Here is a 15,145-nt window from a genome sequence, read left to right as displayed (position 1 = left end):
CGATCAAAACTTACATACCAAAATGAGCCAAATGATATGAACCAAACATTTGATTGAAGGGGTGAAATTAAAGATTTTATGGTTTCTCACCGTTTATGGAAAAAGATGAGCTGATGAAGACTTTATATGCTTGAGACATGCAAAACATCCATGTATCTCATCATTATTGGGTGATTTAATAATATAATTGGTATTCGTTACCAGAGATGGGACCAAGTCACACATGTGCAAGTCTCAAGTAAGTCTCAAGTCTTAACCTTCAAGTCTCAAGTAAGTCCCAAGTATTTTTTTCTTGGGCAAGTCAAGTCAAGTCAAGTCACAAGTTATGTCAAGTCAAGTCAAGTCAAGTCCTGTAGTAAGTCAAGTCAAGTCCAAGTCAAGTCACCTTATTATTGTAATTTTACCTGCAGAATCTGATCTTAATAAAGTTAAAAGACAAGATATAAGTAACAGTAAATTAAAATACTTTGGATTTGCATTGTAAATACTCATGTTCAGTAAAATACATCATGGAATCAAACAAAATTGTAACTTCATAAAATTATTTATTTTTCACTTCTGCCAACAGAAATGTTTTACATTTTCAACATTGAGTCCATAAAACAAATAACAGCTAAACATCCAACAGACTTCTCTCTGAACACCTCCCCTCTCTCTCTCTCTCTCTCTCTCTCTCTCAAACGACGTGACATGACATTCGGCCAAGTATGGTGACCCATACTCAGAATTCGTGCTCTGCATTTAACCCATCCGAAGTGCACACACACAGAGCAGTGAACACACACACACACACTGTGAACACACACCCGGAGCAGTGGGCAGCCATTTATGCTGCGGCACCCGGGGAGCAGTTGGGGGTTCGATGCCTTGCTCAAGGGCACCTAAGTCGTGGTATTGAAGGTGGAGAGAGAACTGTACATGCACTCCCCCCACCCACAATTCCTGCCGGACCGGGACTCGAACTCACAACCCTTCGATTGCAAGTCCGACTCTCTAACCATTAGGCCACAACTTCCCCTCAAACACAGTTTACATACAACATTAAACTTTCTTACATTTCTCCTCTCTCTCTCTCTCTCTCTCTCTCAAGTTCAAGTTCAAGTTGCTTTATTGGCATGACATTTGAGTTACAGTATTGCCAAATTTAGCATTTAGATACAGAATAAAATATGATTACAATAAAATACAATAAAAATAGCAGCAGCAGATAATATTTCTAATATTAATAATAGTAATTCTATAGAATTAAGAATATAAAATAAAACAGTTGAATACAATAAATTATCCCTTTCGTATGGTGTATAAATATTTAGCAGCTATTGTGACTGCCGTCTCATTCTCTCCAAGTATATAGAGTAGTTTCTCCGAGTCATTTAGAGACAAGAATGAAGGATTCAAAGCTTCAAACTGTGGGAAGAATGTTTCTCTTGTAGTGCTGTATTTGGGACAGACCAGAAGGAAGTGTTTCTCATCCTCTGTTTGATTCAGCTCACAGTGTTTGCCTCTCTTCTCTCGGTAGCCAGGATCTTCTATGTCTACCAATCTCTATTTCCAAATCATGATCACTGAGTCGATATTTTGAAAGGATTTGTCTTTCTTTTAATTGCTTGAGTGATAAGTAATTTGCCAGTTTTGTGGTTCTGTTTAGGGCCGAATAACACTGGAGTTTGGTTTGGAGCTCAAATTCATTTTTTTCATTTTTCATCATAATTATACTTCAGATTTTTGTCAATTAGTTTCTGAATGTTGGGGTTGTGATTGGAGTCAGACTCAGTTTGGGTTTCTTTCATCAGGTGAAGCACGAGTGTGTTTCTCTCTCACTCTCTCTCTCTCTCTCTCTCACACACACACACACACACACACACACACACACACACACACACACACACACACTCTCTCTCAGAGTACATCCGTAAGTCATTACCTCTATTACAAGGTATTGCACTTGCAAAATATAAGATTCGAGAGTCTTGTCTGCAAGCCAAGCACGATGTGGCCTATCCCACCATGTGTGCGCCACCGGTATGCGCGCTCATAATGGAAGCAACGCGGTCGCGACGCGCACGCGGTGCGACACGCTCGACGCCTCAGGGGCGCAACTGCCCGAGCGCTTTGGAAACAATGAGAAAGCGGCGCGACTAGCGATTTCCACGCGTTTTTAGGCGCGAATTATTGACGACAAAAGCGATAACCCTCAGTACCCCTCAAGCTGAGATGTTGATGTGATGTGATATCTGATCTAAGTGGGCGTGGTCTGCGTAAGGTAGAGAGGGCATGACTGATGATGTCATGACATGACAACGCGATTCTCAGCCTGCGCTCCAGTAATCAATTTTATTTTTTAAAAATAATTTATAGCCTATATTTTATATTCAAACTGAAAACATAATGTGATTAACACTCAAGTCATTCGAGTCATCCTGTCTCAAGTCAAGTCCCGAGTCTTTAACTTCCAAGTCCGAGTCAAGTCTCAAGTATTTTATTTTTTGAATGTCAGTAGTGGACATTCAAATATGAAATTCAAGTGTTCATGAATATGAAATTAATCAAACATTTAAGCGGCATGCTCCTAATGATCAGTTAAGCACTGCATGATGCTTCTTAATGTCATTAAGGTATTAACAGCATCTTTTCTAGAAACATTATGACTGGAGTCTGTAAACTGCAATAAGCCTCACTCACCCATTGGATTCGCTCTCTGGATGTAGATTAACGGTCTACTCTTGCCTATAGTTATACTTGAGTTCTTGAGTTGTGTTTCTGTTTGGATTTACTCCTAGCCTTCAGATTTCTCAGCTGCTTATGTTGTGAGCTAGACAGTTGTCTTTCTGTCCACAGATCTGGGGCCTCATTAAAATTAAAATGTTGCACAGAAACCATCCCAAATTGATCTTAGGTTCATCTCTCAAATATGCGTAGATGTGATTCATAGAATGAACGTACGCACATGGCCTAATCTGTCCAGCTTGACTACATTCAAAACAGCTTTGGAGAGGCTCATCTTTTCTGTTAGTATGTCCATCATTTTTGAATAAAAATCCATTAATTAGCACAAAAAGATTTTACACTCACTTAAGATGTTTTTTGACTTGTGCAAAACCGGGGTTAATGTAAATAATGGGAGATGGAAACTCACTGGCCGAATAAATTCCTCCATGTGCATCAACATGTGACTTTGTGTTGTGGGACGACAAAACCTGACTAACCAGAGGACCGATCTCATTCCTAGCATCTGAAATGTTGTTATGGTCATTCTGAAATGCTTGAGCAAAGTCTGTGGTCAAAGTATTTCTATATGACTACTTTGTTCTCTTTGACTCTTTGGATGGAAACGGTGGTTATTCAAGTTAAATTTGCAACTTTGGATGAAAACTGGTCTAGTGATGTGTATCTCACTGTATATCCATAAATACGTTACACTACTCTCAAACCTGTCAGACGATGAGAAGTGTCCCAAACATATTGTGTACTTGCACAACAAGCAGCGAATTTGTAAATGTGTTTTTTAGAGGAAACGATTACCGTATTTTCCTGACTATAAGTCACACTTTTTTTCATAGTTTGGCTGGTGCGACTTATCAAAATTAATTTGACATGAACCGAGAGAAATGAACCAAGAGAAATGAACCAAGAGAAAACATTACCGTCTCCAGCCGCGAGAGGGCGCTCTATAGTGCTCAGTGCTCCTGTAGTCTACACTGAAGACATAGAGCGCCCTCTTGCGGCTGTAGACGGTAATGTTTTATCTTGGTTCTAAATAAATGCGACTTATAGTCCAGTGCGACTTAAATATGTTTTTTCCCTCATCATGACGTATTTTTGGACTGATGCGACTTATACTCAGGTGCGACTTATAGTCCGAAAAATACGGTAACCCTTACGAAAATTAACCATGGTTTTACTACAAATAAAACCAAAAAAACCATGGTTACTATAGTTAAACCATGGTAACCACAAATTAACCATGGTTTTGCTATATTAACCATGGTTTAACCATGGTATTTGTAGTAAATCTGTGGTTATACAAATGGTAGTCAACGCGCCAAAAAACCATGGTTTACTACAGTTTTACTATAATAAAACCATGGTTATTTTTCGTAAGGGAATTGAAATGTACTCTTCATTAAACACGTCAGACCAAAGGATTACAGTCTCACTGCAGACATTTCACTTAAAAGTGGCATAATGTACTTGCTCACTTGCTTAATATACAGCAGATATTCAGAAGATGCCTTCCATCTATCGGCCAACATCGATAAATGACCCTACACTGCCTTCACATCACAGGTGTTCAAATATTAATGGACTAAACCAAATACAGAGAAGGTTTCGATCCATCCTCATTTAGAAGACCATTACTGTAAGGACAGACTGTTTGATGAACACCACACAATTTAATCTAATTGCATTTATATTTCAGCTTCATTTCAATAAAATAAAAATACTTTAAAGAGTTTGAAAACATCCTGTATTACTCCATGCCGTTTATGATGTGTGATTTTGACAGTACTGTACATCTCAGGACAGTCTCTAGTTAAGTGTGCATTCTTGTGTTGTCGTGATGTAATGGTACTGCAGCCCTTGTGTATGTAATTAGTCACATGGCATTTACAGCTCAGATTGTCGGCTTAAAAATTTACCATGTGCAAATATAACAGCATGCACATCACAAACTCTCACTACTGAGATGAATGGGAATGCTATAGTGGATATTTTTCTCCAGCAGTTCTAAACAGTGATTACACGGTTTAGGAAGAAGCTACAAGTTGTTTTTTTTATCTACTCTCCACAGCTGCCTTGCATCTGTATCTCCAGTTTTTAATCTCGTCCTTTAGTCCGTCCAGGTTTGGGTTGTCAGTAAGAAATTTGCATAGCAACAGCCCCCAGTGTAAGAACCAATGGTGAGGCTTCTCTACACCCACCAAGTCTGAATAACAATATACGAGCACTGGAGGAAGGTGATTATCAGTGAATAACAGTTTATGGTCTGCTTATCACCAAGTTATCATGTGACTGCAGAAGACTTCAAGTTAAAGGCACAAGTCATGCTATGATACTTTATAGTGCTTTTTTGAGTTTTGGCACCCTGTCCTATTTGTTGTACGAAATGGGCAGCCTTTATTTCTTTACTTTTTTGTATGCATCTTTTTTCCACACAAGAACAAATAAGTAATTTCTCAGTTTTGAATGACATGAGGATAATAAATAATGACTAAATCTTTATAGGACATTTAAAAATGTATACAAAAAGATATTTAAGAGTAGCATGGAAGATAGAGAACACATGCAAACAGTCATTGCATTGCTTTTCAGTGTGTGTCAGACAACTGCACACAGGTTTCTTGAGCTTTTGACATTACTGGTGCACAAAATGCTTCCAATTATAGAACAAGCATCATAAAATGATTAATATGCCTTTTACACAAATAAAATAAATTATATATAAATCAAATCTATTATAGTTCAGTAGATGCATGTCATTTAATACATCTTTATATTTCAAGTTGACTAGGAGTTGACAAAATATGAATAACAAAATAAGTATTTGTGCTGGGATAGTTTACCCAAAATGGAAAATTCTGTCATCTTTTACTCACCCAAGGTATTTTACTATACTACATTTTGAAGAACGCTGGGACCAAAGAGTTTTTTAATTGATTTTTTTCCATACTATGGAAGTCAATGGCTACCGTCCTACCGTCCACTCTTCAAATATCTTCTTTTGTGTTCAACAGAAGAAAGAAACTCATACAGGTTAGTAATGGCATAAGGGTGAAAGTAAATGAACACAATTTTCAAATTTTTGGGTGAACCATTAGTGATAAGAAAATAAAACAATAATTAATGCACGGTATATCAAAACAACAAGTAATTTAATGCACACCAATAGTCCAGGCCAGATCTATTTTGGGGAGAGCTTTTTAATGTAGATGGGGTCAAGAAAAGGACTATGACAAGGACATGAAAGCCCACCCTAGCCATTGCAAGGCAATTCCAACATAGGGTTCAAGCTATTCGAGGCCATCAGACAGTCAGGTGAGTCATTGCTGGCAAACCCTATTACTGGAAGAGCCATCATCTAAAGAGGATTATCACTCATCAGAAAACATCTTCACTGTTAAGCATGTAGAAGGTCACTGCTAGTCTGTGTGTAATCCATCTGAATGAAGAGGTTACGATAGAGTTGAGAGACCACAATTAACCTCGCAAGACATTCTAAGAGTAAGACACAAATCATACACTATAACGTTGGATAATTTTCTCAAAGCGTCCACTGGGTTGAGGCTGTTGGGTGAGGAGGCTGGGTTGATTTGACCCAGTTTGGATTGATAATCGTTCATAATCAGTGCTGGGTTGGGAATGCAGTCGTGGAAAGAGAGCATGGACTTTGCCATCCACTCGTGACTTAAATGTGTGTGGAAAATTGTTTTGCAATTATGAGTGAATGTATTCTCTTGAAACAAACTATACGGGCTTGCTGCACAAAGAATGAGGGATAATTCCTCAGTGAATGTAAATGTCTTCTGGAACAGAGCTCTTAATGAAGCGGTTTGATCTCAGACGTTATACTTACTCAGAGCATAGAGCGAGAGCGTGATTCCTGCCAAGCAAAAGCCCTCGAAGAAGCGCAGGGTGCTGAACATCGGGACGTTGACGGAGAAGGCCACCGTCATGCCGAAAATTAACATGAAGATGACGGACAGGATCAGGACCGGGTGTCGTCCAATGCTGAATGTTAGAAAACACAAAAAAAGCCAATTTTTAAATGATATAGCATTGTGCATAGTACAAAAACAATCCAACAAGTCCCTGAAGTGACAGGTCACTTGTTTATCTAAAGCTTCGACCTTTGAGCTTTTTTCTTTTTCAGATCACTAAAGGAGACATTTAAAAACAAGTCCTGAATGATTCCTTCAAAACTGAAACACAAGCAACAAAGAGTGCTTTATGTATCTAAAAGTTTTCCAGAAAAGAGCAGTGAGTGATTTTCCTCTGATTTATTGCTGTTTGATTACAGCAGGTCTAACAGACTAGCAGATGTTTTGTCCCCTCTGTTGTAAGATGACTGGGTTTACATCAATTTTGCAGAACACAAGCATTCTGATATTCAAGAGCATTTCACTGCTTGCACAAATGCATGAGACAGCACACTTCAGAGAGAGCACACGCACACACACACACACACACACACAAACACACACACACACACACGTTGAAAGCTATAGAGGGCATGTTGATGTTTAACTCAAACATCTAGTTCACAGACATGACATCAGCCATATTGATGACCATCTGTGGGATAAAGTAATGCTGATTAATACAAACACACACACACACACAAAATGTCGATCATAGGATTTGATCCATACCACGTCCTTGAAAAGACTTTTCCAGATTACACACGAGCGTAGACATTCACAGCAGGGTTTCAGATCCAGAAAACGATTCATAAGAGGGACTACGATGGGTGGCAACACCAAAGCAATCATCTGTGCAGAGTTCTTGAGGATTTATGGCCTGACATACACACGTGGGTTCATGAAACCACTGCGTTTCCTCAGAGGGACCACAGAGTAATCATCTCATGGTTCACAAATAATTACAAATCAGTGACATGGTTCGTACTGATTCAGAAACGTGGGACATTTTAGACATAGACTCACCAATCCGCCAGAACTCCCAACACCAAGTATCCAAAGATGGAGCCCACCAACAGGGAGAATTTGGCAATGTGAACCACCCAGGCAGAGTCCCCCACCAGGTTCCACTGTCGGGACAGAAAGACAGAGGCCTTATTATTCATATATCTCATCAGTCAACCTTTTCTGTCACCATATGAAAGTACACAGTTATCATTCATCTATTACATTAATATTTTTAGTTCATATGTTGTGGAAAAGCTCAACCTTAAGACAAGATTTTACAAAAAAATTTTCTTGCACTGAGAATATAGATCTCACATTCGAGGGGGAAAAACCGACAACTCACTTCTATTCAGACCATTTTATTTTAAAATCTGATGGCTTGTAATGTAAATCAATGCCCTTTTATAACAGAATACATATATAAGTATCAGTATTTTGTCTTAGTAAGATGATATTTCAATGCTTAGTTTGATCAAAGCTCAGTAGTTTCAAAACATATAATCCAATGCAACAAAGTGTGAGACTGAGATATGAATAAATAATCGTTCCTCAAAAGCCTGATGATCATATTTCAGACATCTGAACATCATATTTCTAAAAAGTTTGTTATTTTCCAGTAAGTGTTCACATAAATGCTCATAAATCATGCTTTAGACTATTTCCCCCTGTCTATCTGAAAACCACTGGCTGTTAAAACTCTATAAGTCAAACTCCGCACTTTAAGCTGTAAAACTATGCTATCAGAGCACAAACACACACACACACACACACACACAAACATGCACAAAATCAATTATGCTGAACAAACACTTTCAGAGAAGGACATACCAAGAGATAAAACAGACAAAACTTAGGTGCAATGAATTATACATCACATTTTCTACAGGAGCATAATGTAATCTACTAGTAGTATTGTTATATTGTATTCTAATCAGTGTTTCTGAATGAGCACGTGTGCTTCCCAGGTTTCCCCTGAAACTAGCCCGGGATCTGTTTCGTCGATGGAGTCACATGCTTCAGTATCACTCGAGCTTTCAGATCGATGTCAGCTGCGAACCTTCCTGACAAACATTAACTAGTCATACTCAGACAGCTAATCAGCACTTTTCACCATTTTATATCATCAGTCAATCAGGAATAAGCTTCTATAACTAGGACAAAAACCTGACCGGGCAAACACACTGCTTACATGAGTTTGAGCATATTATCTTTCTATTATATTATATTATATTCAGAAATATTTAGTAGGGACTGAGAAAACACTATTAGAACATTCGCAAAGTTTTAAATCTATTTAAATCTTTTTAAAGACACATAAAATGCATACTGTATGTCCAGAACAAAACTACACTATATACTGTAATAAATCATGCATCTCCGATTCTAGTTTAATTCAACGAGCTGCAGCACACAAACAACCACTTCATATTTGATTTAATACTGGTTAAACAAGTTTAAAATACTAAAGAGATGGTCTATTTAATAAATGCATATGTTTTGAAAACAGTTAACACATCAATATAAGACACACAAATCTAAGAGGTCAACCGATACTGGATAATGCTCATATGATAAAAATGTTTAAAGAAAAGCAATAACTAGATTACTGTGCCGATAATCACACAATCTATATATTGACAGGGTGACCCAGAAAATAGAGTTTGTGTTGAAATAAATGGCAGATTATTGTGAAAGAAAGAAAGAAAGAAAGAAAGAAAGAAAGGTTTCATGCATAATGTGGTACTTCCAATTCTAAACAAGCCAGAAATGAATAAATGAAGACAGCATTTTTAGACATTTTAAGGATCCGGTTTCAACCTAGGATTTCATTCTCATGTTAATTCTTATGTGCACTTGATGTTTATTAAAGAATAGGGAAACCTTGTAATAATGATGACCTTATAATACTATACAGTAATGTATGCATATGAAGGTAAGCATGCTTTGAGTGTTTCTTACACACAGCTGTGTGAATGAGGAGAAGGAAGGCGTGCAGAAGAGAATCAGTGCAAGTCAGAAAATTGAAGGCAGAGAGACAAAGACTGCCGCATAGTTTCTGCCTAGCAACAGACCGGCAGTGTGAGACACACACAGCCCTCGCTCTAAAAGAATTTATTACTTTATAGTTCAAAGGAAAAAACTAAATGAAAGCGGGAATGAAAGCAGAAGAAACGAGACACACACACACACACACACGTGACAGAGAGCATGTGGATGTGTGTAATGAAAGTGAGCTACTCGTGACTATATAATAAGAGTGAGATCAGGACACAGAGACCAAAATTCACCATTCTATGCTCACATCTATCTCTGGTCATTTCCCATTTTTGCTAGCAGCTGATATCTAACACATATTAAACCAAGCTGTCAACACAAAACCATTTCAAACACCAGCAACTGTTTCTGCAAACGTTTGCAATCCTGATTGTGTAAGAGGCAGAAATATATTCTGTAATTTGTGATGCTAAAGGCTATGCATACTAATTCATTATAAATCATAACAATTATATAATTATACATTAACATAAATCTATAAAAAATAGACTACATTGAAGACAAATAACATATAATCTTAACTGTGTATTTTAGAGATTGACCGATACCATTATTATTATTATTTTATAAGCATTCCTGATTATTTGTTTATATCTCCAATTACTGATATGCAGAACTTCTCACAATCATGAATGTCATGCTGATTATTAATTCTTATACATATAATTGCTAGAAATGATTCAGTTGTGTGCTGTATTTTGTTTGTCACTTATATTGTAAGCCTATCACATCATTATATTTCATTTTAATATTTTACTTTTATTGCTGTAAAAAACGATCACATATAATTAAAAAAGTATTTTTCTTTTTGGTTTTATTTTTGTTAGTTTTAATCTTGGTCCACTTTACATTCACACTGGAGCCCATTTTAATAAATATAACATAACACAACATAATTTAATATAATGTAATATTTATTAAACTTTGTTAACATTTAATAGAAATTAGGTCCATTAAATAACATTAATAGATACAACTTTAGATTTTAATAACGCATTAATAAATGTTGGAATCAACATTAACTAAGATTAATAAATGCTTTACAAGTATTTTTCATTGTTAGTTCATGTTAACTAATGTTATTGAACCTTATTGTAGTGTATATAATATAGAATTAATAAATATGATAAACAGTATAATTCCACCAATAAGTTTAATTTGACTGTGTACTTTATAGCGGAGTTTCCTGAAAATATATACTGTAATTTTGTCTTTAGAAAAGAATTGGCTAAATAAAATAAATTCAATCGTATTCGTTTATTTATTTTTTTGGCATAAATGACAAATGTTAAAATAGTGTCATCAGTTGTGTGTGTAACTCTAACAAGAATGTCTGGCATTATGTGAATGTCACAAAGTGAAAACAGGACGTTCTTCAACCATCATGTACTTGCATTCATACATTGCATGCATAACCAATTAACCCTTGATTACAAACTTTTGCATAAGTTTGGTGTGGACTAGACACCACAGATGCCATCATTAGCAGCTGAGAATGCTTCAGCTCCTCTGAAGTGTGTGCTGTCGGGGATCATCTGGAGTAATCTGAAACCCATGCTTCTCCCCACCACACAGGACAAGCTTTCAGATAACTTCACACACTGCATGACATTTCCATTTTATCGAAGCGATGAAACAGACCAAACGGCTCTGTGTTTAAAACAGTGGTGTGATCATGCTTGGCTGATGTTGGGCTGGGAAGAGCGATGAAGGACGCACATGAAATGACAGGAACTGGTGGAGATGTGCAGAGGACAACTTTTTCCTTTTCATTCTTTGTTTGGGGGGAAAAAAGCTTGAAATACCTAAACAGAGGTTTACTGTTAGCAAACATCCCAACACTAGCCAAGCTGCTGAAGCTGTGTTTGGAAGAACATTTACAGTAAATATGTGCTGCACGCTTCCCTCTCAAAAACAAAACAAACACACAATACAAATGATGGTAGTGAGAAAAGAGCAGTTCAGAAAGCATCTGATCACATGGATATGTTTAAGTCTAGTCATGTCACATTCATCTATATGGTGCTTTAAACAAAACAGAGCGCTTCAAAACAGCTTGGGTAAAAGAAAAAAAACAGCATTACTCCAGTTTTTCTATATATATATATATTATAACTATGAATAAAGTTTGATGACAAAGGTTTTACTCCGAGAAGGTCAGAGAAAGACAATAACATGTAAAATGTTAAATAAAACATGTTTTAACACAAGATGAGTCATTGTATTGCTAACATGTTTTTATAATGATTAAAACGTTGTTAACATGTTTTGGCAAGTTGCTAGCATGATTTAACATTACTAGCATGTTTCTAACATTGCTAGCATATTTTAACATGTTGCTAACATGCTGTTATAATTATTTAACAAGTCGCTACAGTGATTAAGCACATGGCTGCCATGTTGAAATATGTTTTATCATGTTCTGACATGATTTAACACACTGCTAACATATTTTGATGTTACAACCATGTTTTAATTTGTGGTTACCATGATTTACAAGTAACTACACTAACCATGTTTTTTTTTTTTGTTTGGTTAATTTTAATCGAGGGGGGGGGGGGGTTGTTTTGATAAAAGATGACATATAAAGATGACATAGACATACAAATTTTATGGTGACTTTAATGTCATCAGTTTAGACTTGTGATCAGTTCCTTGTGTCACAACCTGTGAGTATGGGAGAGTTACGGGAAAATGTTTTAAATAGCATCTGCGATGCCACCCAGAATAGCCTCGCAACCACTTAGTAATACTCTGACAATCAATGCATGTTCTTTAGCAGATTATCTTTAATAGTCCAACAATGCATTGAACATATTCTCTTGAGTTTAAATAACCTAACATTTCACACACAGTAATAAACAGAAGACTTGCATGGAATACACTGATGCTCATGCTTTAAACTAACTTTTAAACATGTTTTTCTTGCATTGATGGGTTAGTGGTTTGCATGTAAACCAGTAAAATGGGATTTCAATGATTCAACTGATTTTTGGTAGTTTCCAGCAAATTGGTGTGCGTGTAAACATGCTCGCGGTACACAACTGCATACATAATATTTGCACGGTTCCTTGATCATGATGTCTTCAGAAAACATAAAAAAAATAAAATAATTATTGCTGTATTATTTAAAGACAAAGGTCACTGAGGGACTTGGACAGTTGCGCTGCATGTAGGATTGGGAATGTGTGCCCTTGTTATGCATAACTCTGTCTTCAAGAGAGCAAGAGAAAGAGCAATGAGAGAGAGAGAGAGAGAGAGAGAGAGAGAGAGATTTTATAGCACTTTATTAAATCATTTAAAAACAATTAACAAACATACACTTTACTCAAGACATTTAGCAAAGATTAATTCACCATCTCTAACAAAGCACAACATTTCTTTGCAATTCCATACATTTTCAAATTCCTCTATATTCTTCATAGTTTTTTAAAATAAAAAAATCTAATCTAATTCTTACTTTTAATAAACTCTTAAAAACTTGTACGACATCCCGACCCACTTCACCATCTATTTTTTCCTTTCTTGTCAAATAAATAGCCATTTTCGCTTTTCCAATCACAAAATTAACAAGCTGCCCTTTTTTTCTCTTTTTTTTTTCCAAAACTTGAAACCAAAGATAAAACCAACCTTTGAAAACACTACTTTAAACCCCACAAACATGAAATTAAGCATCAAAAACAAGTTTTTAAGCCTGTCACAATGTACAAAACAGTGAAAAATAGTTTCCCTCTGATCCCAAAAAGGACATTTGCTATCAATTGCTGAATTAATTATGCTAACAAACGCATTTACAGCAACAATACCGTGCAGTATTCTCCACTGCAAATCCCCATTTGCTTTGGTCAATGGTGGCTTGTATATACTTCTCCACACAGGTTTACAATCATTTTCAACACCAAAATGAACAGCCCATGGCGTTTCAACCCGCACTTTCAGTTTTTCCTTGTTTAACATTTTAACACATAATTCATACAACTTTTTACCATTCACAGAGCAAAAACACAACCTTTCCAAACCTTTTGTCCCAAGCAAATGATGAGAACTTTCTTCTTCAGTAAACTCTGGTGAAATGTCCATGTTTGGAAAAATGTCATTTACTTCTGGTGCAGATCGTCCACTGCCAAATTCACTAATTAAAAGCTTACCTTCATCATTGAGAGTTTTTTTTAACATTGTCCAAGAAACGATCCACCACTCTCTGTGACCGAAGCCCCAAACATTGTGCCAGGGCATTCACGTCATCAAAGTCATTTCCAACAACCTCCAGTAATTGTCTTAAGGTGATAATTTTTCCTGTTATTAATAATTTCATCATTCCAGGCATTGTTTGTCTGGCAACATCCAGTCTTGCACCTTTAACTAAAGGTCTTCAAGAAGCCAATGAAGAGATGTCATAGGCATAGTCCTTACAGTTCTTACTAATGACCATGCTTTTAGAACGCTACGGTAATATAAGGGAAGGTCTTTTATGTCTCCTGCTTCACAGTTAATCCAAAAAAGACCTCCAACTTTTTCCAAAATAAAATGTATTCCTGCTTCCCATACATTACTTTGACCATACAGCAGTTTCTGAACAAACTGTAATCTAAACGCTGTTTTACGGCTTTCTAGATGCAGAAGACCTTGTCCACCATCATCCCTTATAAGAAATAACACACATTGTGGCACCCAGTGCATCTTCTTTTTCCAAAAGAGATCAACCATTAAAGCCTGGATTCTTGACAGAAGACCTGCAGGTGGCTCAAGTACTGCTAAACGGTGCCACAATGTTTCTGCTACCAAATTGTTAATAATTAAGGAATGTCCTCTATATGACATTTGTGGCAATAACCACTTCCATTTTTTAAGTCTTCCTTCAACCATCTCCATAACACCATCCCAATTTTTCATAATGGTTTGATCATCACCCACATGGACTCCCAAAATAAAATATTTAACACCCCCTGTAACCCATGACATTCCACCTGGTAAATTTGGTTTTCCTTGAATCCACCCACCTACTTCCAATGCAGTACATTTAGCCTAATTTACACTTGCTGAAGATACTTTACCATACCTCTCTACCACCCCTTGGATTTTTTCCACATCACTACTTCCTTTAACAGCTATAATTAAATCATCTGCATAAGCAGACAAACAAAACATCTGTTCAATAGACAAAGACACTCCTTCTAAAATATCTCTTAATTTACATAAAAAACGGTTCAATTGATATTGAACACAACATCCCTTACATTGCACAACCTTGCCTAATTCCCCTTTTAACTTTCAAAGGAACACTCAAACCACCATTGACCTTAACTACACTTTCAATGTCACCATACAATACTTTGACCATTTCAATAAAAGTTGAAGGAAACCCAAAAAATCAAGCACATTCCATAAATATTGGTGTTCAATTCGGTCAAAGGCCTTTTCTTGATCTAGCAAAATCATACCAA

General features: G+C 36.5%; 1 protein-coding gene across 1 annotated transcript in view; it reads right to left on the bottom strand.

Moving 5' to 3' along the window:
• slc22a23 (solute carrier family 22 member 23) overlaps positions 1 to 15,145 on the bottom strand; it is a 38,904-nt gene that overhangs the window by 11,931 nt on the left and 11,828 nt on the right. Inside the window, exons 2-3 of the mRNA XM_059502519.1 lie at positions 7,665 to 7,768; positions 6,575 to 6,729 (exon numbers count right to left, since the gene is read on the bottom strand). Of these exons, the coding sequence (XP_059358502.1) occupies positions 6,575 to 6,729; positions 7,665 to 7,768 (259 nt within the window). The remainder of the gene's footprint in view (positions 1 to 6,574; positions 6,730 to 7,664; positions 7,769 to 15,145) is intronic.

Source organism: Carassius carassius, chromosome 20, assembly GCF_963082965.1.
Source record: "Carassius carassius chromosome 20, fCarCar2.1, whole genome shotgun sequence".
NCBI lineage: Eukaryota > Metazoa > Chordata > Actinopteri > Cypriniformes > Cyprinidae > Carassius > Carassius carassius.
Note: the sequence above shows the minus strand (reverse complement) of the source record. Positions and strands in the feature narration are given on the sequence as shown.